Here is a 26170-nt window from a genome sequence, read left to right as displayed (position 1 = left end):
ACTGATGGAATTGGAAAACATGAAGGTTCTTGTCGTAGGATCGATGGTAGCATGAGATGCCAATTTTAATGGTGAACGCATTATGTAGAATACCAAGTGCCAGACAAGAGTTCAGAAAGAAAATGTGTACTTGGAGTTTTGCTAGGACAAGGGAGAGATTTCAGAATCAAAGGAGGTAGAATGAGCAGGGATTCACAGTTGGATGACACAGACACAAAAGGCATAGTTGAATATAAGAAGGTGAAAACTCATGATTGAAATATTACAATGGAAATAAATGGTTGGTACAGTATAGAGGTATGTAGAAAGTTAGAAGGCAGGTCATAAAAAGATTTAAAGAAGCAGGAAGTAGTAGGCGCATTCATAAAGAGACATTCAGTTGCAAATTGAACCATGTGACAGTAAATAAATTAGCATGATTATAACTCCCATGAAACACACAGCTATCCATAACCTGAAAACCAATCCAGAATTTATCACCCTTCCCACAGACAAAAGTTTCATCACAGTGGTCATGAATCATAGCGACAATGTGTCTCCACCAACTGTCCAACACCTTTGCAAATAAACCTTATGACCATGATTCCATCTCAGAAGTCCATCAGTACCTCCAGCAGCTCCCTCTCCCTCGTTACACTAGCAACACCCATACTCTTACTTTGTACCTACTCCACAAACCCAACCTCAATAGTCGCTCCATTGTGGCTGTGTACAATGTCCCCATAGAATAAACCTCTGCTTTTGTCACCACCTCCATCCTATTGCCCATAACTTCCCATCCTACATTCAAGACACTGCTCACTCCCTTCACTTGTTGGTCACTGTGGATGTGAGGTCCTTGGGCATCAACATCCACCATGCCAATGGCCTTGAGGCCATGGAAAACTACATTTTTCATGACATCCTCATTGTACCAAATCCACCACCCCCACCTCTTTCCTAATCCTCCCACCCAATCACAATTATTTCACTTTCGAAGGCCAAATCTATAAACAAATCCATGGAACTCCCAAGGGTACTTTCATGACACCACCCTACCAGCTTATTTATAAGCAATGTGGAGGAATCCTTCCTATCCAGTCAACAGCTAAAACCCTTGTCTGATTCAGATTCATTGAAGACATTTTCATGATCTGGACTCAAGGGAGGAGATAACCATTGCTTTTTCCACCATAGCATCAACACCTACTCCCAAATCACTTTCACCTTGTGCCTCTCAACTCAACAAGACATTTTACTAGATTTCTATCCCCAATCTCTTGGGTGGGTCCATAAATGCATCTGGTCATATCAAGTGCACAAAGCACCAATACTACCTCCACTTCATCAGCAGTCACCTGTCCCATTCCAAAAACTCTCTGCCTTACATTCTCATTACCTGTGGATGTCTCATTTGCTGTGGAAAGCAGGAGTTGTTGACATATACCGACAACCTTACCAGAGCCTTTATTGATACACAATATCCTATCAGATCATCCAAAACATATCTCCAATGCCACCCCTTCTCTGACACCAATACACCTGTTACCCAATCACCGAAAAGCACTAGAACAGTCTTCTGACCACCCAGTGTCACTGTGGCCATAAAATTCATAACCCCACATCCTTCATCAGGGCTTTGACTACCTCTCACCACACCCTGAGATGTGAGATGTCCTATGCATAACACTCAAAAGTAGTGTTCTGCCGCACACCAAACTTACGGAATATCCTTGTCCTCCCATGCTTCCTACGGGTCAACCCCTTGAGGAAGACTCAGTTGCAAGACCTGTCCCAAACACCCACCCATCACAGTCCAGTCATCAGCATCCCCTACCCAATAAAAGACAGGACCACATGTGAAAGTAGAATATCATACATCAGCTCTGGCACAATTACTGTAAAGTATTCTGTGTGGGCATAACAAGTAACCAACTGTTAACTCATATGAATGGCTACCCCCCAAACTGTGGAAAACTGCAAACTTGATCATCTAGTTGCTGAATGTACTGTGCACCATAACACAAATGACCTCAATAGCTGTATCACTTCATGTGCCATTTTAATATTCCCTTCCAGCAGATGTTTGTCTGAATGATGCAGTTGTGAATTGTCCTACACTCTCGAAATCCCCCCCTGCCCTCTCCTAAACTTCCACTAACCTGTTGCTTCCCACTGCCTTACATTACCTTTTCTCTCTTCTGCCAACACCACTCCTTTACCACCCTACCACTGTTGCACCTCCCCCCTCACCACGTGGGCATTGCCCCCCTTCTACCCCCTCCCTGTGTTTGCTTAATCTCCATCTTCCTCTTCTCTCACCCATATACTCTACCCTCTGAACTCCTTTCGTCTCATTGTGCAGCCACTGAGTCGTTTGTCAAAAGACCTGCCTCACACTATTCTGCTGCCCCCTCTGCACAGGCAACTGCTTTCAATAATGTCTTGCTACAACTGTGGGAGTGTGTGTAGTTTAACTAGAGAAGAGCAAGAGCTTGAAAGCTGGTATGAATACTGTTTTCCATTACATGTATATGTGCACTGCACATTAGTTCAAGATTGCCTTTTCATTATTTTTTATCCAGGAATATCCATTATTTTTTTAATGTCCTGCATATATAAGTGCTTGTAGCTTTGTCCAGGCTTTACCTTCTTTCTCCCCTCACTGTTTGATTTGAGATGGAGAGAAATCTTGTAATGTTGTCCATCCTTTTGTAATATTGTGTGGCAGAATAGAAAAAATTCTAAAATATTATTGCACAACTGCATAGGACTTTTGCATTAACTTCCAATCTTATAATTACCTGGTACAACTGGCCCCATGCAGCAAACACATTTTGTTAAGAGGACCAAGTTGACTGAATTGTGTAGCAGTATCTGATTTATAAGAAAAACTGCAATGAACTCAACGACACTTTTCTTATTTAACATATTTAAAGGTAGTCATGCTTGTTAGCCTTGGAGTATATGAAGGTCATACTTTCACTCTCTGATGTCATATGGAATAATATTTTGGGGTAACTCAACACTCAGGCAAAAAGTATTCACTGCTCAAAAGAAAGTGGTTAGAATAATGTGTGGGGCTCATAGTCGCACATCTTGTAGGCATCTGTTTAAAAGGTTAGGAATTCTTACACCAGCCTCACAGTACATTTACTGAGTAATGAAATCTGTTCTCAACAACATGGACTAGTTTAAAAACAACAGTGACATAATACCAGAAGAAAGAAAGAAAGACTTACACTGTCATCCACTTAAACTATCTTTGGCACAGAAAGGGGTAAAATATGCTGTTGTAGAACTTTTTGAAAAATTACCAGATGAAATAAAATGTCTGACAGACGGCAGTAATAATTTCAAAAATAATTTGAAATCATATCTCGTTGACAACTCCTTCTATACCACATATGAATTCTTGAATAGGAATAAAATCTGCAGGCATAACATATGCATTTTGTGCCATTCAAGAGAATGGGGTTGGGGGAAAAAATTTAAGCTTAAGAAAAAGAAAAAAAAAAGAAAAAACTTTGTGTGCATTTCTTATGCACTTGACATGTTCCACATCATAAGGGTTTCCACGAGACCGATCAATGGAACACGTAACTAAATAGTTTTGTCAGTTAATAAATCTTTTTACTACTTACAAAATTCTGTGTTTGTAATGGTGCACTTGCCATATTTTGTGAATTTGAGCTTGGCAGCTGCTATTAGAATGTCTTCTGAGTAGCATTTGTTCATTAAGTTAGTGATACTTCCTGCTGTAAGAATGTCTTTACATGCCTCATAGAATCTAGCCATGTCACCTAGAATAAGCATGCACATACATCTTGATTTAAGCAGTATGCAATTACTTTTGCTCATTGACAACAGTACCATGATGAAGTGCAATTTACTGGAAGAGGGGTCTCAAAAGTAAGAAAAGTAACAATCAGTATACTAAGTTTGTTTATTGCACATTTATAGCCACACAATACATTTGGATAGTGTCTTGTGTTGTGGCTGAACATACCATTGATGCTGTTACTGTTTGATAAAACAAATTGTGCTGGCACACACAAGCTCACAAACACTCCCTGATTAGATCTGACATCAGTTTACCAATTTAGAGACAGCCAATATTTTAAGTGTAACTTTAAATATCTACATTATTTGTAACTAATTACATTAATTTTTTACATTTATATTGTTTGCTGAGGCAGTGAAATATTTTATATTGTATTATTACACAATGTCTTTTTCCATTATTACAAAAAATTATGCAATAAGAGTTTAATCATTAATAAATGAACATGATCTCTTAAATCAGTCACAGAATTATGTGCAGTGGGCATAAGGAAGCAAAAAACCTCACACAGCTTCTGCCTTTTTCAACTTTCACAAGAGGAAGAGGGGGGGGGGGGGGGGGGGGATACAATTTTGTGATAGTCAACAAACAGTAACTTAAAATATGGCACAGCTGACATTTAAATACATCATTATTTCACAGTACATAAAAGCAGATGGAATGGTAATTCCTTCACCAACACGACTTAATGAAGTTAATAAGACCATTAGTGGAGGCATCATGTGTACTGACAGCACAAGAGTGCTGCAGTTCTGGTTCAATTGCTTTTGCTAGCTGCTTTCCCAACTCGACTCTGAAATAAGCGAAAAGATAATATTAATAAACATACAGCCAGTCGAAATGACTATTTACCATTATACAATAATCACTAACCCTAACTGTCTTTGTAAATATACTATACACACAGTCCCTTTCAAATCCTTATGACCCTACACTGCAAACGAATGCTAAGAAAAATATATTCTGTGAACATCTGTTTTAACTTTCTTACCAAATGTGCTCAATTTTTCAATATGGGTAGTGAATGGTTATAAGAACTTTGGAAATTCGTTGTCACGACTCAAAGAACAAAATTTGCAACTCTGAAATTGTGTCAAACTGTCCACGACTATTTCTCAAGGGATATTTATGTTGTCATACTGTGCTCATAATTTTTGCTGTTGCCACAACTTAGTTGTTTTGTGGAGTGTAAAGCTTTCTGTATGTATGATATTCTTGAACTGTTCTAGAGTATTACATTGCATGTAGACTACATTCAAAACTATCTGAGGAACTAGCAAAATTATTTGCAGAATGCCTGCAGGAGGAGACAGTTCCTAAAAAACTGGAGCACTGTCACATCTTTCTCTTCTTCTTGAAGGGGGGGGGGGGAGGGGGGGGCAAAATTTTCAGTTCCATATTGAGGTGTAACATGTCACCCACAAAAAGAAATCTGCAACATCCTCGATACCCACTGGCCAACAAAAGATATTCGTGGGTTAAAGTAACTGGTAACTAGGAAGCACTCCACTTTCAGGAGGTATTTGATTGTTTGTGCAGATAGGAACTGTACTGATCCTGTGCTGTCGGTGATGCAGACCACAGACTGGCACTTCTATCTGCTGGGTGGAGTCATCTGCTCCATGGAGCTGCAAGTGAAAGGCAGGTAGCACATGTGACCTCCATGACGCCAAAGAAATCATAATATCATTAATGTTCTGCTTCTATTGTACTATTGTTCAGAGTCTCGTGTGTGAGGGATGAATTATTACACCTAGTTGGAATGTAACACATGCACAGTCAATTCAGCAACGGAAGTTAGAGATGCACGTTATAGGAAATACATTGAGTTCAACTTCCCTACTTGTGTTATTCCATTGGAACAAGAAAAGTCTCTTTCAGCAACTTTGATGCAACAGATCAAAGTCCACAGGTGAGAAGCTGTGTCACAGTTCATGGGTACTGAATAGCAGGACCCTTGCAGCATTGGTTTTGCACAGTGAACACAAGAAAAAAGTAAGATAAGCACAAAACCTATGGATTTACTACTGGACTGTTTCGACAATCCATTGCTAACATCCCCATTAGGAAAAATTAAGACCAAGGAAACAATTCATTTGGCAACCTCGGTGCAGGTCATGAACAGAAATTGCAAAGAAACAGACAAAAAGGAGGGCTATAAAAAAAACTCATGAAATATTGTTAGGGACAATGGGAGTCAGCAACGGAATGCTGCCTAATTGGGTACACGTTATATAGTGCTATCAAATTATTCATATATTAAAGAAGAAGAAATCTACGCATGTCAGAGAAAAACAAGAAAAATGTATTGGGAATTGGAGAATATAAACTGTGGTTGTTGTTATTAACAGCATCAACTGGTATCTTGTCGTGCTTGTTTATGAAACGTAGACACAAGTCACACACATACAATTCAACATGCAACATAGAAGAGTTTACGTTGGGCTCTGAGAAGAAGATTAACGACATATTAGCAGCTGGAGGACCTCGTGAAAACAGTTCAACTTGGCGAGCAGCTTACAGCACCACACCACAGCAGTTGCAGCAGCAACCTGCTATAGCCGAACAACGCAATATATACACAGTGTGCCAGCAGCCCGACTGGTTCACTGCAGCACGCAATAATGACATATGGTGAACTGTATTAGTTACAAATTTGCTTATAGTCAACACTGTTAAGGAATGACATAGATGAACTGCTGAGTAGTGGTGAGCTCCAAATTATAATTTTAGTACATCCTATGCCTGTAACCACTAGTATGATGGCAACTGTGGCAAAGGCAATAGATATAACAGATTTATTGGCTAAATTTCAAGAGGATGCGTTTAAAACAAACTCCAGGAAGCTTTTAAAGCTCAAGGGGATGATTTTAAAAGAGAACTGGGTAATATAACCCCTATTTCATTTTTTCATCCCGTCTAGACTTAAAAAAATGCAAAATTGAAGAAACGACAGAATCAAGGATAATGTTCAAAAACCCCAAAATCTGAGCAAAACCACACATAATTCGCACATATGATTATAAAAAACTATCCTCTCCAATACTTAGACACATTTTATACAAAGTGAAGGAATTAAATGTCAATACAATGTTTCGTAATTATGAGTTTCATCAGTTCTTAAAAAATCACAGATGTGTAAAAGCAAGTAAAAACTCATGAAAAAATTGAAACTGATATCTGGGTGCAAGGTAATTAAGCTATTTTCCACCAAGCTACGACCACAAATTATACGTTCAAAACATGCATTTTTCTGACATCATCGTTTTTGCTCACCCAGAAAAAAGCAAAAACTAATAAACATGTTGATTTAAACCAAAAACAATACAGTAGCTAAGTGGTTAAACCGTAGTCATAAATGCAGACATCTGCTCTATGACATACTTTATCACCATTGCTGTTACTGTTAAATGCTTTTCTTACGAGCCACACTTCATATGCTCACCACTATTAAAGTGTTATTTTGGGCTTGATGAGAGAAACAGATGTAAAAAAAATGAGTTTACTTCCCCAATTGATGTTACAAGCTGATCAGAAATTGACTCAGAGAATTTCTGTACACTATGTAAAATGTAAATTTGAAAGAAAGCTCAGGTGCTACAGTTTCGGTCCATGCATGCTACGGTTTCAGTTCATGCCCTCTATCACTGCTGCCAATCTTTACGATCTAGTGTGTGGTGTATGCAATGCTAAATATATATGTGAGTATTGTATGTAGTTGTTGCAACTGTATCATGTCAGATTTGAACACTAAAGTCTTTAAAATGTGCTACCGCAAAACCCGTATTCTATTTTCATGTGAAATCTCTGACATAGAACATCATCTGCACGAAAAGTATATTTTCAGCACTTCACAAAATGCTTTCACCCTTACCAATACTCCTATCACTGAAGGGCCACTCCCCCTCTCCACACATCCACTAGGCAAGCTCATTTTGTGAGTGCTAGTGTAGTGTGGTGGCTGCAATGGGTACTGGGTGACTTAACAAGTCATCAGCGAATAAGAATTCACTAGCCAGAAATGAGTGACGTTTCCTTGATTATGACTGAACATATACTTTGAGACTCTGCATTTGAATTTAAAGATTGATGATTGATATTGTTGCTGAATACAATACATCAAAATACACACAAAAAGATGAAAGTTAGTTACAAGTGCACAAGAAAAGGTGGTGGCTGGGACCCTTCCATCACATATTGGCTCGGTCCGGAACGCTTTGCACTGACTGTCGTGTTTTTTCATTACCGCTGCAACACAGCAGTAGTTGTATCATAATGTGCGATGAAGCTAAATGTTACAAGTTGTGTTGGCAACGCCGATCATGAATGATGTCAGCATTTCCTCTCACACATCTCCCCTCTCTGCAACGGCCTAAAATATTCCCCTAACTCTGCCACGACCCATGGTGCAAACCACCTGTCTTTTGTGCCACTTATAACTTGCTCAATCGCAACAAATGTCAATAAGAAGAAAATTGGACGAAATCAAGCAAGACGTTGAGCAAGAACTTAGAATCGAGGTAAACCTCAGTAGGAAGAAATGTAAAATTGGGGTATTTTTTAGCACTGATCTTATGGGTTTTTCACAGGGGCTATGTATTTATGGCGTGGGATCCTCAAAAACATAGTCACAGAATGTAAAATTGAAATTCCACTGTATTAATTAATTTAATTAGTGAACTAGAGCAAGCTCATGACAATAGGATGACTGCACGAGTTTGCAGAAAAAGAAGTACAGGAAAGAATTGATTCCTCTTTTACACCTACTTCTATTGGTGAGTCTAATTCTAATCAAATATGAAAATGTATACAACACATGAACAAATTCTATTATTTCAAGAATCTAGGCAGAAAAATTAGGGAGGTCTTACGATGCTATAAATTGTGTAAGAGGGTGAACGCTTGTTCTAGATCATCATCAGAGTTCCCATATAAAGAAAGAAACTAGTAAGTTTTTTTCCCAAAGTATTGTGGACCCTACAAGTTTATGAATATACCACACTCAAAAGCAGTATAATTTTTACACACCACAACAAGCCAAGATAAAGATCTATCGAACAATGGAAAACCAGGATGGAATGTAATAAACAGCTGCTACAGACTGGGTGGTGGTGGTGGTGGTGGTGGTGGTGGTGTGTGTGTGTGTGTGTGTGTGTGTGTGTGTGGGCGCGCGCGCGCTTGACAAATGCCTTGTTGGCCGAAAACTTATTTTGTGACAATCTTTCTGTTGTGCCTATCTGCGACTCAGTCTTATATATAATACTGATATGATAGTGATTTTAAGTTCTCAGGGGAACATGCATACTAAGCTAGTTTGGCATGGATATGCTGTCACTCTCCAGTCTTTTTCTACCCTGTAATCTTTTGAAAGATATCATCTCTAAGTATCCTATCCCACAATTAGGTATATTAAACACCAAAGTCAGACCATAGAGTATCTGTGTGGTGTACGAGAGTACATATAATCACACATAAAATACCTCATATATGTATGAATAACATTTACAATACTGTTAAAACTTGTGTGTCATCTCAAATCTGTATTTTATACATTTTGTATGAATGCTGTGTTTTTCTTTTTTTTACTTAATGTACAATAACTTAAGTATATTGAGAAGGTATACCACATAATGTGACAAACTTTATTACTGATAATTAAGTGCCACATGGTAGTCGTGTCAGGGGAACGGTGGCAGACGAATATGTGCACATTGCATATCAATTATAGTAACAGTAGAGAGACAGAAGAATTGCAATAAGCACATACCTATTGCAATAAGTACCTATAACATGTTAGATTAAAATCAGAGAAAGGGTGAAAAAGAAGTTAAAATATGGTGACCATCTATCAAGCCAAGTATGTGAAACATAATTATTGGCAGAAGCTATTGCATAAGGAGAAGCACACAACAAGGATAAATAGTTTGCAGTTAAGGAACAATAGCGGCACAGCACAGAACTGTTAAGAGGTGCAAGTATTAACGTAAGGCAATACCTGATGAAGGTGAGAATTACAGAAAGTAATGATCACTAGAGTCAAACATAGGAGTTATGTCTTCTGCTTATGAGAGTGTAAGCTGGGTAAGATAATTAGTGTAAAGTGTTGGTGCAGTGTCCCTGAAGGCAACATGTTAGGAGGGTAAAGGGTAAGAGGACCTATGGAAGGTAAAGGGTAAGATGACCTATGGAAAGCACGACTTAGCTCACTGGATCTGAAGGAGCAGGGACCTGTACCACTTTTAGGAAGGGAGAGTTGTAAAGGAACACTTGCATATCAAATGGAAAGATAACTGAGGAGTGTTCGCCCCTAGAATGAGGTGTAAATGTGCACAGGAAGGCTGCTGACATTATAGAAGCATTCTCCAGACTAGTGTAATGTAGTATGGACCTGGCTGATTAAACTTCATAAATTTCAGTACATTTCTACAGCAGTTTAAGGAAGCAAGTATCTGAGGTTAGGAAAAGTTAAACAGATCATTGATTTCAATCCAGGAAGTAATTCTTTGAGTAAATGAATTAATTTAAAAATTGCGAATAAATACATCTGCCAAGACCTGGAGTAAAGAGAACATGACAGTGAACTAGTGTCACCTATGTACAGCAAAGAAAGCAAGAGAATTAGCTGTGTGTAATATCTCAAGAAACCTACAGAAATATTTGTGCATATCAGAATACCAATATCTAAGGGAAGTAGACATTATGTAGCTCAGGTATTAAGAACGAAACAAGAATTCTAAAATGTAATCACAAAATTAAAATTTTCAAATGATGGTGCAGAGGTGAAATTATACTGTGATAAATAAAGACTGCAATGAAAAAGGAAACTGTATGTGAGGCCCATAGGGACCGGATCTAAACATAACATGGTGTTAGGTAAACTTATGATGGGACATAATTAGTGAAATATGAGCTGAGTTAAGTGAAATATTATGCAAAGTCCCAGAAGGAGATGAACTGCAAACAACATTAGCATTTTGTAAAGTAGTAACATTACACTATTGTTTGAAAATGATATTTATTGCAAATGTGTTAAACTTTTAGAAGTCAGTTTATGAGCATGACATCTTTCATCTCGGTGGAAGAATATGAGGTGTAACATGTCATTAATAATTGAGATGTTCCACATTCTTGCTATCCACTGGCTGATGAAAGATTGGGGGTTAAAGTTGGAAGTAAGTAGAAAGCACCCCACTTTCGGGAGGTTTTTTGATGGTGTGTGCTATTGGTGAAGCGGGCCATGGACTGGTGCTTCTACCTGCTGCGTGGAGACATTTGCTCCATGAAGCTGTGAGGGAAAGGCATAGAGCACACGTGACCTCTATGCCGCCAAAGAGATCATAATGGCACTGATGTTCTGTTTTTTATTGTACTATTGTTCAGAATCTCATGAGAAACAGACAAATGACAAAATCTAGCTGGAATGTAATACATGTGTAGTAGATTTATTAAGATTAGTTTAAGAGTTGTACGTTACAGGACACTGAGTTCAACTTCTCTGATTGTGTTACTCCACTGGAACAAGAAAAGTCCCTTTCAGCATCTTCAAGGCAACAGATCAAAGTCCACAGGTGAGAAACTGTGTCCTAGTTCAAGGGTACTGAATAGCAGGACCCTTGCAGCATTGGAACTGTATGGCGACCATGAGAAAAAAGTAAGAGAAGCATAAAACCTAGCAAGATATGGAAGTTACAGGCCAACTACTAGACTATTTCAATGGCCTATTCCTAAACACTCCCATTAGGGAAATAAAAGACCAAGGAAACATTCCAGATTTCATTACATGGGAGCCATTTACATAAGTCTGTAGAGTACTGCTCACGAGGGTATGTGTAATGAAACTGATGCACCTTTTTAACTCTTCACAGAAAGCTGCACTTTCTTCCACAGCCTCAATCTATACCTACATCAACATTGCAAGCTGCCTTACAGCATATGGAAGAGGGGACTTCATGCACCTATATCATCCAGTCATGCAGAGTGCACTGGCTGTCTGTAAACTCTGTATGATCTCTAATTCCTCAGTTTTTCTCACTGTGGTCATTTCAGAAGATGCATATGAAAGGAAATGATATGCTGTATGGCATTTCTTGGAATGTGAACTACTACTTGATGCACACTCCTCTCTAGTAGTGACTGCTACTGGAAACTTTTAATGCCTTGAACCCATAACAAATTGTGCCAGGATTTTTTTTATTTCTGTATCTTATCTTTTAATCGTACATCATACAGGTCCTATATTGGTACACTCGATCATTCAAACAAGAGTATGTCGTGAGACGACCTTAACTTGGTGTCTGATTTTCCTACAACTAACTTCACATGGGCTTCCCGCTTAAGGCCTCTCTGGTCAGTTAATGCCATGCATTTAAAATTTTTACTGCTTCAAGTGATTTATTGCCGACAACGTGATCAAATACACGTATATGTGTTTCCATCTATTTACCCGCGTCTACATACCACAACCTGTCCTACGGTGTGTGGTGGCAGGTATTAAATGTATCACTCTCTCTTCCCCTTTTTCCTGTTCCACTTGTGAATGGTGCTCTCACCACGAGATTAAATCTCTCTAATTTTACTGTAATGACCTTTATGTGATATATATGTAAGGAAGGAAGGAATGAATGTATGCACTCTGCCAGGCACTTAAACGTGATTTGCAGAGAATCCATGTAGATTTAGATGTATACAGTAAACCTCTCTATAATGTACAGCACTTCTCATAGTGCCTGCCATTGAAATTAAGTGAACATTTCAGTGACATCTATGCTCTTATTAAACAAACCTATCACAAAACACTCTGTCCACCTTTTGAATCTTCCCTAATAGCTAAATCAATACTCTCTGGGACAAAATAGGAGTAATACTCAGCTGTGGATCAGATGGGGGTTTTTGTAGGCTACTTCCTGTGTCAATGGTGGACTACCCTTCCTGAGTATTCTTCCAATGAATCTGCTTTTCTACCATTAGTTTTACGTGATTGTTTCCTTTTAAATACCTCTGTACTTATGCTCCCAAATATTTAATTTCAAGTGGCTGTTGCCTGTCACTGCTCAGCAAACAACAGATCTTTCTGCCTATTTCTTCTTAGTATGTCACATTTGTTTTGATTGAGAGTCAAACTGCCAGTATGTGGACCAAGTACAGATCCTCTACAAGTCTTCCTGCATTTTACTACAATTCTTTAGCACTGTGTACAGTAACGGTTCTGTGCCATTTCCTCAGGTTATACCCCAAGTTACTTTTGCATAACAAAGAATTTTCTCTAATAAAAACAACATGCTGTGGACTGTGTACTACAAGACAACTCAACACATTTTTGAAAAACCTAAACAGTCAACCTAAAAATATTCAGTTCACCATAAAGATTAGCAACAAATCCAAAAACTACTTAGTCTCACTACTCACATCAGTACACACACACACATCATTTCAAAATTTATAGAAAAACTACAACAGGAACAGTAATACCTTCTTCCTCACAATATCCCATAGCTCACAAACATGCAGCTTTCCACTCAATGGTACACCATCTCATATCCATCCCCATATCCAGAGATGATTTTAAGGCAGAGTTAGATACAGTAATATTTATTGCCACAGCCAATGGCTACAGTCCAGTAATTATTGACCACATTTTGCATAGGAAACAAAAACAGAAAATTATACCCCTCCTCTATGCCCCACCTGCTTCCCCATCCACTGTCTGCAAGAAATGGTGTGCACTACCATATCTAGGTGAGGTATCACAAATTGCAGCCAAAGCACTGAAAGCCAGTATAGGCTTTCCTACTACTTTAAGATCACAACAGGCCCGTGTATTTTTAATGGCAGAGATAAGATCCAATTATTAGCCAACAGTGGGGTATACAAAATCACCTGTTCTGAACGTGACAAATTTTACATCAGTCAGTCAGGCAGAGACATAGCAACTAGGCTGGCTGAATATGAATGCAGCTGGAGGTTGCAGAATTCTAACTCCGCATTTGCTGGGCATGTACTGAGTGAGGGTCACAACTACCAGCCAGTGTCCTATACCTCAACCTGCTGGAAGCCCTGGAAATTAACAAACATCTTGCTCACAGTCCAGATCTAATTCTAAATGACCAGACACAGCTCAACACCTCCCCTCTCCTAAACTTCATACAATCATCTCTGTTGTCCATTACTTCCCACGCTGTCTGTTCCTACATATTCCCATTTTCCTGTATTCATTAATTTCTTTTGTTTTGTTGAAGTTGTCCATGTATTCCATATAGACTGTATTTTCAATTGTTAAGGCTTTCTTTTAACTGGTACTTGCATTGCTGTCCATGTTTAACACCACTTGTAGTTGCTCATCAAATATTGTTTATATTTTACTTGGTTCATTTATTTAATGCAAACTGTTACATAGCCACAGTTTTGAATATAATGTTAATGTTAAAGTGCAGTACCACCACACTCTCCAAGATTGCATTTACTGTATGTTCCCTCAAACGCCTTCATTTTCCTGCATTTATTTATTTATTTATTTCTGTTTGTCTTATTGACAAAGCTTAAGTTCTTTATGTATTCTGTAGTTACATTGATAGTTTCTTCTTTTAATTGTTTTATACCCCCTGATGTAGCCTTGTCAAGCATTCACTTTATTTTATTAGTTTTGTTTATGAATAGAATCTGTTATTTAGGCATGCTGTTCCTATTTTGTGTTAAAGTTTTTCCTGTCTACTACATTTTTATTTATTTACTGTTCATTTTTTTTACTTCTTCATTGCATTACCACCACACTGTCAAAGATGTTACTTGCTGTATGTTTCTGCTTCAGTCTAGATGTGTTACTTCTCTTCCAATGTTGTTTGCAAATATTGTAACTTCTTTGGTGACCATACTCAGTAAATGTCTGAAGATGGCCTTTTAAGCCGAAAACTGGTTAACACAATAAAAGTAATATTGTAGAACAAAAGCAAACTGGTGCTTCTCATTTATTAATATGCTGTGTTTTATTTGCTACAAATTCTTCAATCCATCATTAAGCTGGGCTGACAATCTGACATTCTTATTTTGTTAATTAGGTGATAATGTAGAATTTTTTTAAATGTCTTTCAGAAGTCAAGGAATATGCACAATTGTGGCACCAGTATATACTAACTCCTAGGCCTTGTGAATGAACATAGGAGCCTGACTGATTCCTACAGATGGGATCTTTGGGCTCCAGAATGCCACATGAAATTAAATATTTGGGAGCATAAATATATGCAAGCATAAAATCTGTTCAAACATACAGTGGATTGAAATCAGCAACATAGGTCAATATTTTCATGCATCTGTTTTGACAGCACTTCTTGAAAAGGGGAATGGCCTGCACATTTTTCCAAGCATTGAAACAGTGTTCCTCCAGTGACCTGCTACTAGAAAATCAGCAGGTTCTTTCACATATTCTATGGAGAATCATATAGATATGTCACCGAGTGAGATGGCACAGTGATTAGCACACTGGATTCACATTCACGACAATGACGGTTCAAACTCACATCTGTCCAGCTCCTTAAAATGCTCTTGGCAAATGCCAGGATGGTTCCTTTGAAAGGGCACAGCTGACTTTTTCCCTGTCCTTGACACAATTCGAGCTTGTGCTTCATCTCTAATGACCTCAATGTCGACAAGATGTTAAATCTTATCTTCCTTTCTTGATACAGTTATGTCGCCACCTTTCCTCTGTTGAGAGATTTTAGTTGATTTTCCATACCAGTCATTTACCTCAATATTTGTAATGTTGGTGTCAATATATAACTGAATGAATGGATAGATAGATCTGATACATTTACTGACTTAATGCAAGATCAAAATTTTGCTTTTAAACTCACTAAACAGTACACATGTAGCTCTCCAGAGACTCATTTCGACTTCATTAGTCCCCCCCCCCAACAAAGCTTTGGTCTTGGAGCAACAATTTAACACAGCTGTGGAACCATGATAGGTATAGGTCTTTCCCATACCTTACAACTTTACTTAGCACATACCTGTCTAATGTGTAATGTACAAAACTCAACATGCTGGGTCTCTGACATGAATGCATGACACTGAGTGCTCTGATAATCTGAAATCATCTTGTCACACTTACTAAACAGAAATACCTTCTTATCTTTTAACATTTCTACTGTCGCCTTGCAATCACTGATGCTATATTAGCACTACGATCACCGATTCCCTGCTCTATGTTAACTGAAATAAACATTTAGGGCCTGTTTGTAACCAGGAAACCTAATAAGTTACTTCTCTATTTTTCGAAAAGGCCTTTAGAACAGTGTCACCTGAATCCCTATTCTTGTCACTTGTCCTTCCCTTGAATCTCCCAGTCTATAGCTATTAATACTGTAACTTTATCAAGAAATTTACATGCTGTATTCTCCAAGTATTTCCTCAAATGTTCCACCACTGCAATTCCTGAAATATGGAGTTTATAAAAGCACCCAATTGCAAGTATGAGCAACCTTCAACATTTATCTGCAGCAAAGTTCAAAATACGTACTCTCCTCAATAGACGTTATCATGATATTTATGATTTTACTTCTGCCTTCATTGCCAAAATCAATACTATTTTTGCAACAGACATTCCAATCTGAATTTAAAATTTTATTGAAATTCACTTCTGGTTTCAGTCAGCTTTCTGTTCTGGCCCTGTGGAGGGGTTTCTCTGCACTATAAAACTCACATTTGCATACCACAGCTACTCTACTACGCTGATAACTGCTTCATGCATGTAGCGTACTATTAATCAAATGGGAAAGGGGGAGAGGCAAGGATCTTAAAGTTCTCCTTCTAGTAAAAAACTGATTGAAATCTCCCCATCCAACATCACAAACATTTGAGCCTCTGATGTGTGTTCCATTCATCTCAAAAAACAAGGATTGCAATCACTTTTGGGAACAAGGCTAGTTGTCTTTACCAGTTTCGTCAGCCACCTTCATTTGTGCCAATATGAGCAAAAATTTGCAGCCACATATGTTCAATAGCACTGGCAGAGCCTTCTCCATATCTCAGAGCATATCTGGCAAACATATCGGGTGGATCTAAGTGTTCCTTCCTGACCTGCTTGCTGTTTCTTTGGGATGCTCCATCACCTGCCTAATCTTGGAGCTCACGATGATCAGCTAACCAACCCTCTGCACTTGTTGGATCTTTCAGGCAGATCAGCACCAATTCCAGTACATTGGGCAAAATGCACTCTCAACAATGGGCAACACATCAAATGTTCTATGGCATACGACGACAACTGGACAGCCAGTCATCACTTTCACCTTCCACCCAAAGATTTGTGACTGACATTGTTTCCCATTTACCCAGGTGTCAGACATATCTGAAGGTAATGAGACATCCGGTATCTCTGACAGTGCTGTAAGCAACAGTTTTCACAACAAGTGCTTCAATGTCATCACACCCCAGAACAAGACAGCAGCTTGAAGATTGCTGACCGTGGCCAATGCAGCTTCCTTTCAAAACAGTGATCAAATATACTTACATTTCTACACAACAGTAGAGTCTGTAACCATCTTTAGTTGTGTCAATCAAGTATTCAACACCAAATTACTAACCTAAGGATTCTAAGTACTGCAATCTAAGTACTGTTGCTGTGCTTATACTTGGTATCAGTTGCTCATAAAGGAGTGGACTATTTGCAACAGCTGTTACTTAAAATTGAGCCACGCCACTTTGGCCAACATGAAATTAACATATACAGTAAATGCCACTAACGATAGGCCCTATCTGAAGTACTGCTCTGTAAAACACTTTCGAACTGCAACTCAGTATAAAAAAGATCAAATCTGTATAAGATAGGGAGCATCCAGCAAACAAGATTTACTTTCAGAAGGCACAGTTTGGAGAATCAGTCCATTAATTCATGTAGAACTAATAGTGCAGCACAGCACCCTCCTGTTTTCAGATTGTGCTCTTGATTACTTGTTGAGGATTTCCAGATCTCCAACGCTGACTTTTCTTTGAGTTCAAGTACTTCAGTAAATGCCCCAAACTTCATGAGGAAAAAAATGGAAACTACAATTTGGCTGAACACCTGAAAGTACACAATCAGTTTTAGGGAATGCCTTCCAGGAGTCAAGGGACAAGGCATGACAGTTTATCCCGCTGGCAGGAAATTTTTTGCATCCTCTTGGTACAGATCTAGAACACTCATTGGACCATATTCATGTGGGAACAAACTGACTTTAGAAGCGGATGTAACGCAGTAGCTCACCTACTAGTCATGTACAGATGATAAAAAAGCAATAAGTGTCAATGAAACATACTGCCTCAGTATCCTTGTCCAAGATCCAGAACACGGCTGCATTGTGGTGCAACTAAGGTATCCATGATCAAACAATGGAAAATCCAGGATGGAATGTAACAATATTAGAGAAGGAAAGTTGCCACTCACCATACAGCGGAGATGCAGAGTCGCGATAGGCACAACAAAAAGATTCACATAATTATAGCTTTCGGCCATTAAGGCCTTTGTCAGCAACACACACACACACACACACACACACACACACACACACACACACAAACAACTTGACACACACACACACACACACACACAAACAACTTGCATACATGTCTGCAGTCTCAGATAACTGTAACTACATTGCGAGCAGTAGCACCAGCGCATGATGGGAGTGGCGACTGGATGGGGGTAAGGAGGAATCTGGGGTGGGGAGAGGGAGGGATAGTGTGGTAGGGGTAGTGGACACTGAAGTGCTGAAGTTTAGAGGGAGGGCAGGAGAGAAGGTGGGGAGGGGGGGAGAGGAAGTAGCGGAAAGGAGAGAAATTAAAAGACTGGGTGTGGCGGTGAAATGACGGCTGTGTAGTGCTGGAATGAGAAAAGGGAGGGGGCTGGATGGTTGAGGACAGTGACTAACAAAAGTTGAGACCAGGAGGGTTACAGGAACGGGGGCTGTATTGCAGGGAAATTTCCCACCTGTGCAATTCAGAAAAGCTGGTGTTGGTGGGAAGGATCCATATGGCACAGGCTGTGAAGCAGTCACTGAGATGTGTGGCAGCATGCTCAGCAACAGGGTGGTCCACTTGTTTTTTGGCCAGTTTGTTGGTGGCCATTCACATGCGGACAGCCAGCTTGTTGGTTGTCATGCCTACATAGAATGCAGCACAGTAGTTGCAGCTCAGCTTGTAAATCACATGACTGGTTTCACAGATAGCCCTGCCTTTGATGGGATAGGTGATGTTAGTGACCGGACTGGAGTAGGTGGTGGTAGGAGGATGTATGGGACAGGTCTTGCATCTAGGTCTATTGCAGGGGTATGAGCCATGAGGTAAGGGATTGGGAGCAGGGGTTGTGTAAGGATGGACAATTATATTGTGTAGGTAATGCCCACAAAGAAATCCGGGGTATGGCTGGTGCTTCCAGCTTTTCTGAATTGCGCAGGTGGGAACTTTCCCTGCAATACATCCTACGTTCCTGTAACCCTCCTGGTCTCAACCTTCGTTAGTCACTGTCTTCACCCATCCAGCCCCCTCCCTGTTCCCATTCCAGCACTACACAGCCGTCATTTCACCACCACATCCAGTCTTTTAATTTCTTGTTATTTCTCTGCTTTCCGCTACTTCCTTCCCCACCCCCATCTTCTCTCCTGCCCTCCATCTAAACTGCAGCACAGCACTTCACTGTCTGCCACCTTCACCACACTATCCTTCCCTCTCCCCATCCCAGGCTGCTCCTTACCTCCATCCAGTCACCACTCCCATCAAGCACTGGTGCTGCTCTCACAATGTAGTTTCAGTTACCTGAGACTACAGGTGTGTGTGTGTGTGTGTGTGTGTGTGTGTGTGTGTGTGTGTGTGTGTTGCTGACAAAGGCCTTAACGGCCGAAAGCTATAATTACGTGAATCTTTTCGTTGTGCATCATATCGCAACTCAGCATCTCCGCTATATAGTGAGCAGCAACTTTCCCTCTCTAATTAGGTATCCATGAGTTAATCATGCAAATTATCTAGATTATTATAACTGTGCAAGTCCGTGTTACCACAATAATGACACAGGAGGCCCAGAAATTTGTGCCCAAGATGAGTATTATCAGTGCTTATTGATAATACAAAATGTAATGACAGTTTCACTTCTACATTATATCTTTAACTATCCCAAGCTTTTGAATGTTCTGCTTCACTGTAGGACATAGTGTGTGTTTCTTATTTATGTTCTTCCTTTTGTCTCTTTTTCTTCATTGTTTCACTGCACTGTTGACACAAAATCGCGTCCTCAACCACATTTGACACACTTATGCACTGTTGTTTACAATAATGCTGGAATGATTTATATATTTGTTCTTCACTCCCGTCACCAAATTTTTAAAATTCTTTTATCTATTTATGTTAGTATAACACACAACTTAAAAGAAGGTTAACTGTTCATTGACAGTATTACTTACCCCCACTGATCAAAAGAATTTATATCCCATATAATTCCTTGGACAAATATTTTATGTTCGTACAAAGCTGGAACAAAATAAAGAAAAAAAATAACCAACAGGGCATTTTAATATTGAAGACAGAAGAGATTTTTAGTGTTAAAGAGTGTACCTGCCTTTAACTAAAAAGTAATTGTTTTACATACCTATGAGAGCTCCAAGTGTGAAAGGTGTAACCATTTTTACCACTATGGAGTTAGTGGGACGATTTCCTTCAAACACTTTATGTGGTGCCAACTTATCAATTGTGTCTGGTGCCACTCCACTTTTTTCTAGCTCTGAAACAACTTGCTGGTGTGTCTTTCCCTTCATCAGTGCTTCAGTTTGTGCAAGAAAATTTGCCAGGAGTATCTAAAAATTTTAATTAATTTCTTAATTAAAAACATTTTTCTGTTTACATGTTGTATATAAAATTACAAAGTGAATAGTTTTTGCAGTTTCATTTGTTGCACTTAGTGACAAGACAAACATATGGTACGTACTACGTACCTTGTGATGCAATCGGTCACGAATAGGATTATGAGTCAATGCCGGTGCAATGAAGTCTGCAGGTATCAGTTTTGTGCCTTGGTGAATGAGCTGGTAAAAAGCATGCTGTCCATTGGTTCCAGGTTCTCCCCAAACAATAGGACCAGTACTATAGTTGACTTTTGTTCCTGTGCTTGTTATGTACCTGTGAAAAGCGTATCTTGGTCCAGTGATTACTGTATTTCAATATATAAAATGGTATGTTTATAGTAATCAAAATTCTACTCAGTAGCTATTAATCCTTTTGCTGCTATAGACATGCTCTTTGCATTCCGTGCTGAGGCAGTTTTCATTATGGCTGTACTCACTAAATGCTGGTGGCCTATGTTGAGAGACGGCACTCTGGCCAACTTGATATACTTATCATCTGATTTTAAAACTATTAGGTGAAAAAATTTGATTTTTGCACACCTTATAATCTGATATCATCAGTCAATAAAGAACTGAATTTCTTTTCATAAGCCATCATATTTACTGCACTGCATCAAATTAAGTAAAACATCACACAAAATTTTGAAGAGTAAAAATGCATTGTGTAAACTTTGAATATGGTTGGTTTTAGCTCAATCATTGTTCTGTATGAAATGAAGATATCAAAATCTTATTTAAAACTGAGAGCAGAAGGATATTTCATTTTGTTCTCGAGTAATTGTGTTTTTTATCCAAAGGAAAGTTGCATACGACACAATCATTCATGTACTTTGCATCAAGAATCATCTGGTCATTACAATCATCGTATCTCATAAATGATTCAAGATATTGAAGCGGTTTTTTGCAAATGACAGCCCAAAATGAGGCACATATCTTATAAATACTCAACATTTTTATTCACTGATATATGGAAGTAACTTATCCACAGCAGTGACAGGTCGGCAGCTCAGTGTGCATTCAAACGTCCATATTACCAATGGAAAACCCAAGTGCCGCGTGTATACAAGTCCAAACATGTGGGAATGGTGTAGTGGGACTTTATATAAGACCACAGCAGCGAAAGGGTTAATAGGTATGCCAGGAGGACTATTGTGCTACCATATTCTCCATACCTTAACAGTCATTTTTCTTTTAGATTATTATATTTGAAGTAACTGAAAGGACTTCAAGGGGGGGATAAAAAGAACAAGTCTCATGATCTGGGCACAATTGCACTGGACTGTAGCCTGGAACAGATTCATAAACATTGACAGTGAATGCTATCAGTAAGTCATTGTCCACACTTTTAGTTTGGCTTACTAAATATTTTGTCAGGAGAAGCCATTCTCAGTTTGAGCCGAGGTCACAAGTATACAGCATTTGTCACCCCACATTGATCAGCGTATAGTTCACTCCGTGCTCTTTGCTTGTGCCAGGTGGTCATACTTAAACTGACAATGTTGCAAGTGCTGCAGTGCAGGCTGTATATATTGCAAGTCACTGGAACATCAATGGTATGTTCACTAATCGGCATACTCGTAGAGTATGCTGAAAAAAATAATAGTTTCACTTTCAGCCACCTGGTGAAAATATGGCACTGTAAGTGGTCTGACCGTGGTGCAGGTGCATGAAATGGGGAGGGACAATCAGACACATGATAACAATTATTCGGCACATTTATTAGTATACGGTCACAAGTTACAACATGTGTTCAATATGGTCTCCCACCTCAGCAACCTGCTGCATGTGTAACACGGCATAGTCAACAGTTCCTCACAGCATACGATATGTGATCAGAGCTCAGGATCATGACATGCCACCTCAGCTGCTAGAGCCATCCTTTCATTCCCCACAATACCCATATGCCCCAGCACCCTGCATGAAAAGCATCTCCTTCCCCAGTCACTGTAGTTCGATAGTGTGGGCTACTTCATCTGCTGGATAAAAACTTTGTAGAGAGTGAGGGGCACTCACAAAGAATTGGAACAAGCAAGAAATTTAGCACTACCTGCTCCCATGCCCGCAAGCTCGCATATAATTCTGTGTCTAAACACAGTAAAGTTTTGAGGCAGTCAAACCTTGAGGAGACAATTTGGAAAAACAATAGGGCAACCAACTGAGGCCCCCTGTTAAGGCCCATCTGTAAAGACAGCTACATAGTTTTGGTGCTCTATAAAATATCAGAAAATATCGTATGAAAAACCAATATCTCATATCCTGCACCAAATGTAAAATTACTCTGGGCCTCTGCAGTAACCAGGGCAGCATACAGTTAAAGCCCTGCTTTCGACATTGGAGTTGCTCCACACTGAATAACTTCAGCACATGCTGCACGTAGATCCCAAATGACATTGTGGGTAATGGACAGTTGGAGAAAAAGCGAACTAGCAACATTACGATACATGGGTGCAGTCAGAGCTGCAAGGAACTTACATGCTTGATGCACCATGAGGAGCTGCCACTGGACAGTGAGTGGCAGTTCCCCGGCCTCTATACAGAGACTGTGTATGGGGCTGGTCCAGTAAGCACCTGCAGCCAGCTGAGTCCCCTCATAGTGGACAGCGTCAATGATCTTCAAATAGAAAGGCCTCACCGATCCATACACTGTGCGCAAACACACAAAAGCCCTATAGAAACTGGAGCAGACGAGCCCTGCCTGCTCCCCAAGATCTGTAGGTAAGGCACTTTATGATGTTCAGTGCCCTGTGTGTTCTGGCTTTCAGGTCTCTCAGGTGTGGCAACCACAACAACCTGGAGCCAAAAATGAGGCCCAGAAATCTTACTGAGTCTCTAAAATATAGGATGGTGTCCCTCACATGCAAGTCAGGTAAATTAAAAATATAACAAGAACAATTAAAATGAAAACACACACGCACGCACGCACGCACGCGCGCGCGCGCGCGCACGCACACACACACACACACACACACACACACACACACACACACACACACACACACACACACACACACTCTTATCTGCAGAAAATTGAAAACCTGTCTTTGTAGTCCACTCCTCTAACCGCCACAATGTAAGTTGCAACCAACGGCTCACTGTTGCAACACTGGAGGAGGAAAAGAAAACAGCAAAATCATCCACAAATAAGGTGCATTGTGCAGCAGTACTTACATAAGATGTGGCAGTGTTTATGGCAATGGCAAAGAGGGTAATACTTCAGATACTGCCCACAGGGACACCATTCTCCTGCTCAAAATGATCACACTGTGTGTCACCAACTCAAGTCCTAAGAAACCACTGAAACAGAAAAGACCATAGGAATATGGGGAAGTGGTCATGAAAGCCCCATTGATGTAACTGCATGAGAATACTGTGTCTCCATGTAGTATCATATGCCTTACTGATACTGAAGAATATGCTGTGATACTGAAGAATATGCTGATACAGTGATTGTTAAGTAGAAAAGACTGCTGAATGGCCATCTCTAGCAGAGTCAGCTTGTTGGCAGTGGACTGAAATCTCTGGAATCCACACAGAGTGGCTAAGAAGTTGCCTGATCTCTAACAATCAGACCAAACGACAGTTAACCATTCACTCCACGGTCTTTCCTACACAGCTCGCTAAAGTGATACTCCGGTAACTACTGGGACACTTGTGATCCTGTCATCATTTGAGGAGAGGTATCAAAATTGCCTCTCACCACAAGTTGGGGAAGTGAGCTGACTGTAATATCAAATTAAAACGTTCGAGGATGATTTCCTTCAATGCTGGTGGCAGATGTCTAAGCACGCAGTACCCGATTTGATTGTGACCGGGCGCAGTGTCACGCATCTCAGACAGGGCCAATTCTAGCTCCCATATGGAGAAAGAGGAGTTGTAGGACTCTGAACTGGTGGATCTGGAGCCCAACTTGCCACTCTCTACAGTCACACAGTAGCAGCAAAATGTCAAATCCTGGCTGGAATGGGCTGTAGTTTTTGCAAAATGCTCTGCCAGTGTCAGCGATGTCTTTGGGTGTTGTTTGGAGACACCCGTTTCAGTACGGCTGCTATTGTTAAACGACTGTGTTTGGCTTCCCATACTTAAATAAAACAAATGGAACAGTTGATGGTGTCCAAGAATGCTTACCATGACCTTTTTCTTCTCTGCTGGATTACACATCAAGCCTTGGCTCTCGCAACTTGAAAGACTGTGAGGTTGTCTGAAACTGGGCAGCATTTAAACTCTAAGGAGCTCCACTCCTATTCCGGAAAGCTGAACAGATTCATCAGTCCACCAAGATACAGGTTGCCTCCTAAGATGACCTGAATACTTTGAGATGGATAAGTCAGCGGCATGATGGATCACTCGGGTGATATGGTCCACCCATTCCTGGAAGCTGTTATGGTGTTAGAACACAGCCAGTTGACTGAACACCGTCCATTAGCCCTACTGACCATCCATTCTGGTGGGTTCTGTTGATGCAATCCTCATCCAGGAAGTTAATGTGGAGTGGGAACTGGTCATTGGAATAAGGTCATCAATGACTTCTTACTGAACAGAGTTTGCAAGGGCTTTAGAGCAGAAAGATAGGTCAATGGCTGAGAATGACTCAGTGGCAGTACAGAAATGAGTGGGAGTACCAGTGTTTAGGATGCACAGCTCTCGGGATGTCATGAGGTCCTCCAAAACCCAACTCCAAGGGCAAGTGGAGACATGACGAGCATTGAAGTCACCCACCAGGGGAAATGTGTGGGGGGTTGCTCCATAAGATCTGTGAGAGCCTGAAAGTCTACTGCATCAGACGGAGGTAAATACAAGGAACAAACTGTGCTCCTCAGACCCATGTGAATTTCATCTGCAACTGCTTGCAATTCAGTAGTCTGGGGGAGAGTATAGTTGCAATGAGCGTTATATACAAACACAGCAACCCCTCCTTTGGCCCTTTCCCCACTCTGGTCATCCTTGTGATAAACTGTATAGCCCCCTATGACAGGGGCATCAGACGCTTTAAAATGCATTTCCTGCAAACACATGCATACTGGGCATTCCAGTGCGAGGAGTTTCAGTTCCTCCACATGTGTCCTGAACCCATTAACATGAGACTGAAGGATGGAGCCATTTATCACAGGGGTTGCTCTTCACCTTGTCTTTCCATCTAGGAGGAGAGTCTACTGTATGAGGAGGCTCAGCTTTGGGGTGAGCTGGTCGCCCCAGTCTGACATCAAGGTCCATTAGCTCTGCTGAAGAATCGAGAAGTACATCAGAGATGATGAGATCAACATCGTCGGACAATCTGCTTCCTGGCTCTGTCAGTAGGTGATGCTCTGTCTTCAACTTTTTGCCCTGAATGGGCTTTGGGGCCACAACTGTGGACCAGGTTGAAACTCTGGATGGGCAGATAGCTCCGCAACAATGGCAACCACAGCCTTGACCTGGATGGAGGTATCGGTTTTGAAATAACTGCAGCAGAGCAAGTGCACTGGGAGACACAGCTACTAGTGCTGACACTGGT

The 26170-nt window shown here is 40.2% G+C and overlaps 1 protein-coding gene across 1 annotated transcript in view; it reads right to left on the bottom strand.

Moving 5' to 3' along the window:
* Positions 1-3907: 3907 nt before the first annotated feature.
* Positions 3908-26170, bottom strand: part of LOC124803077 (glucose-6-phosphate isomerase) — an 84670-nt gene continuing 62407 nt past the window's right edge. The window contains exons 8-11 of the mRNA XM_047264206.1: positions 20770-20953; positions 20427-20631; positions 20242-20308; positions 3908-4616 (exon numbers count right to left, since the gene is read on the bottom strand). Of these exons, the coding sequence (XP_047120162.1) occupies positions 4496-4616; positions 20242-20308; positions 20427-20631; positions 20770-20953 (577 nt within the window). The 3' untranslated portion in view covers positions 3908-4495. The remainder of the gene's footprint in view (positions 4617-20241; positions 20309-20426; positions 20632-20769; positions 20954-26170) is intronic.

The sequence above is a fragment of the Schistocerca piceifrons genome, chromosome 6 (genome assembly GCF_021461385.2).
Source record: "Schistocerca piceifrons isolate TAMUIC-IGC-003096 chromosome 6, iqSchPice1.1, whole genome shotgun sequence".
NCBI lineage: Eukaryota > Metazoa > Arthropoda > Insecta > Orthoptera > Acrididae > Schistocerca > Schistocerca piceifrons.
Note: the sequence above shows the minus strand (reverse complement) of the source record. Positions and strands in the feature narration are given on the sequence as shown.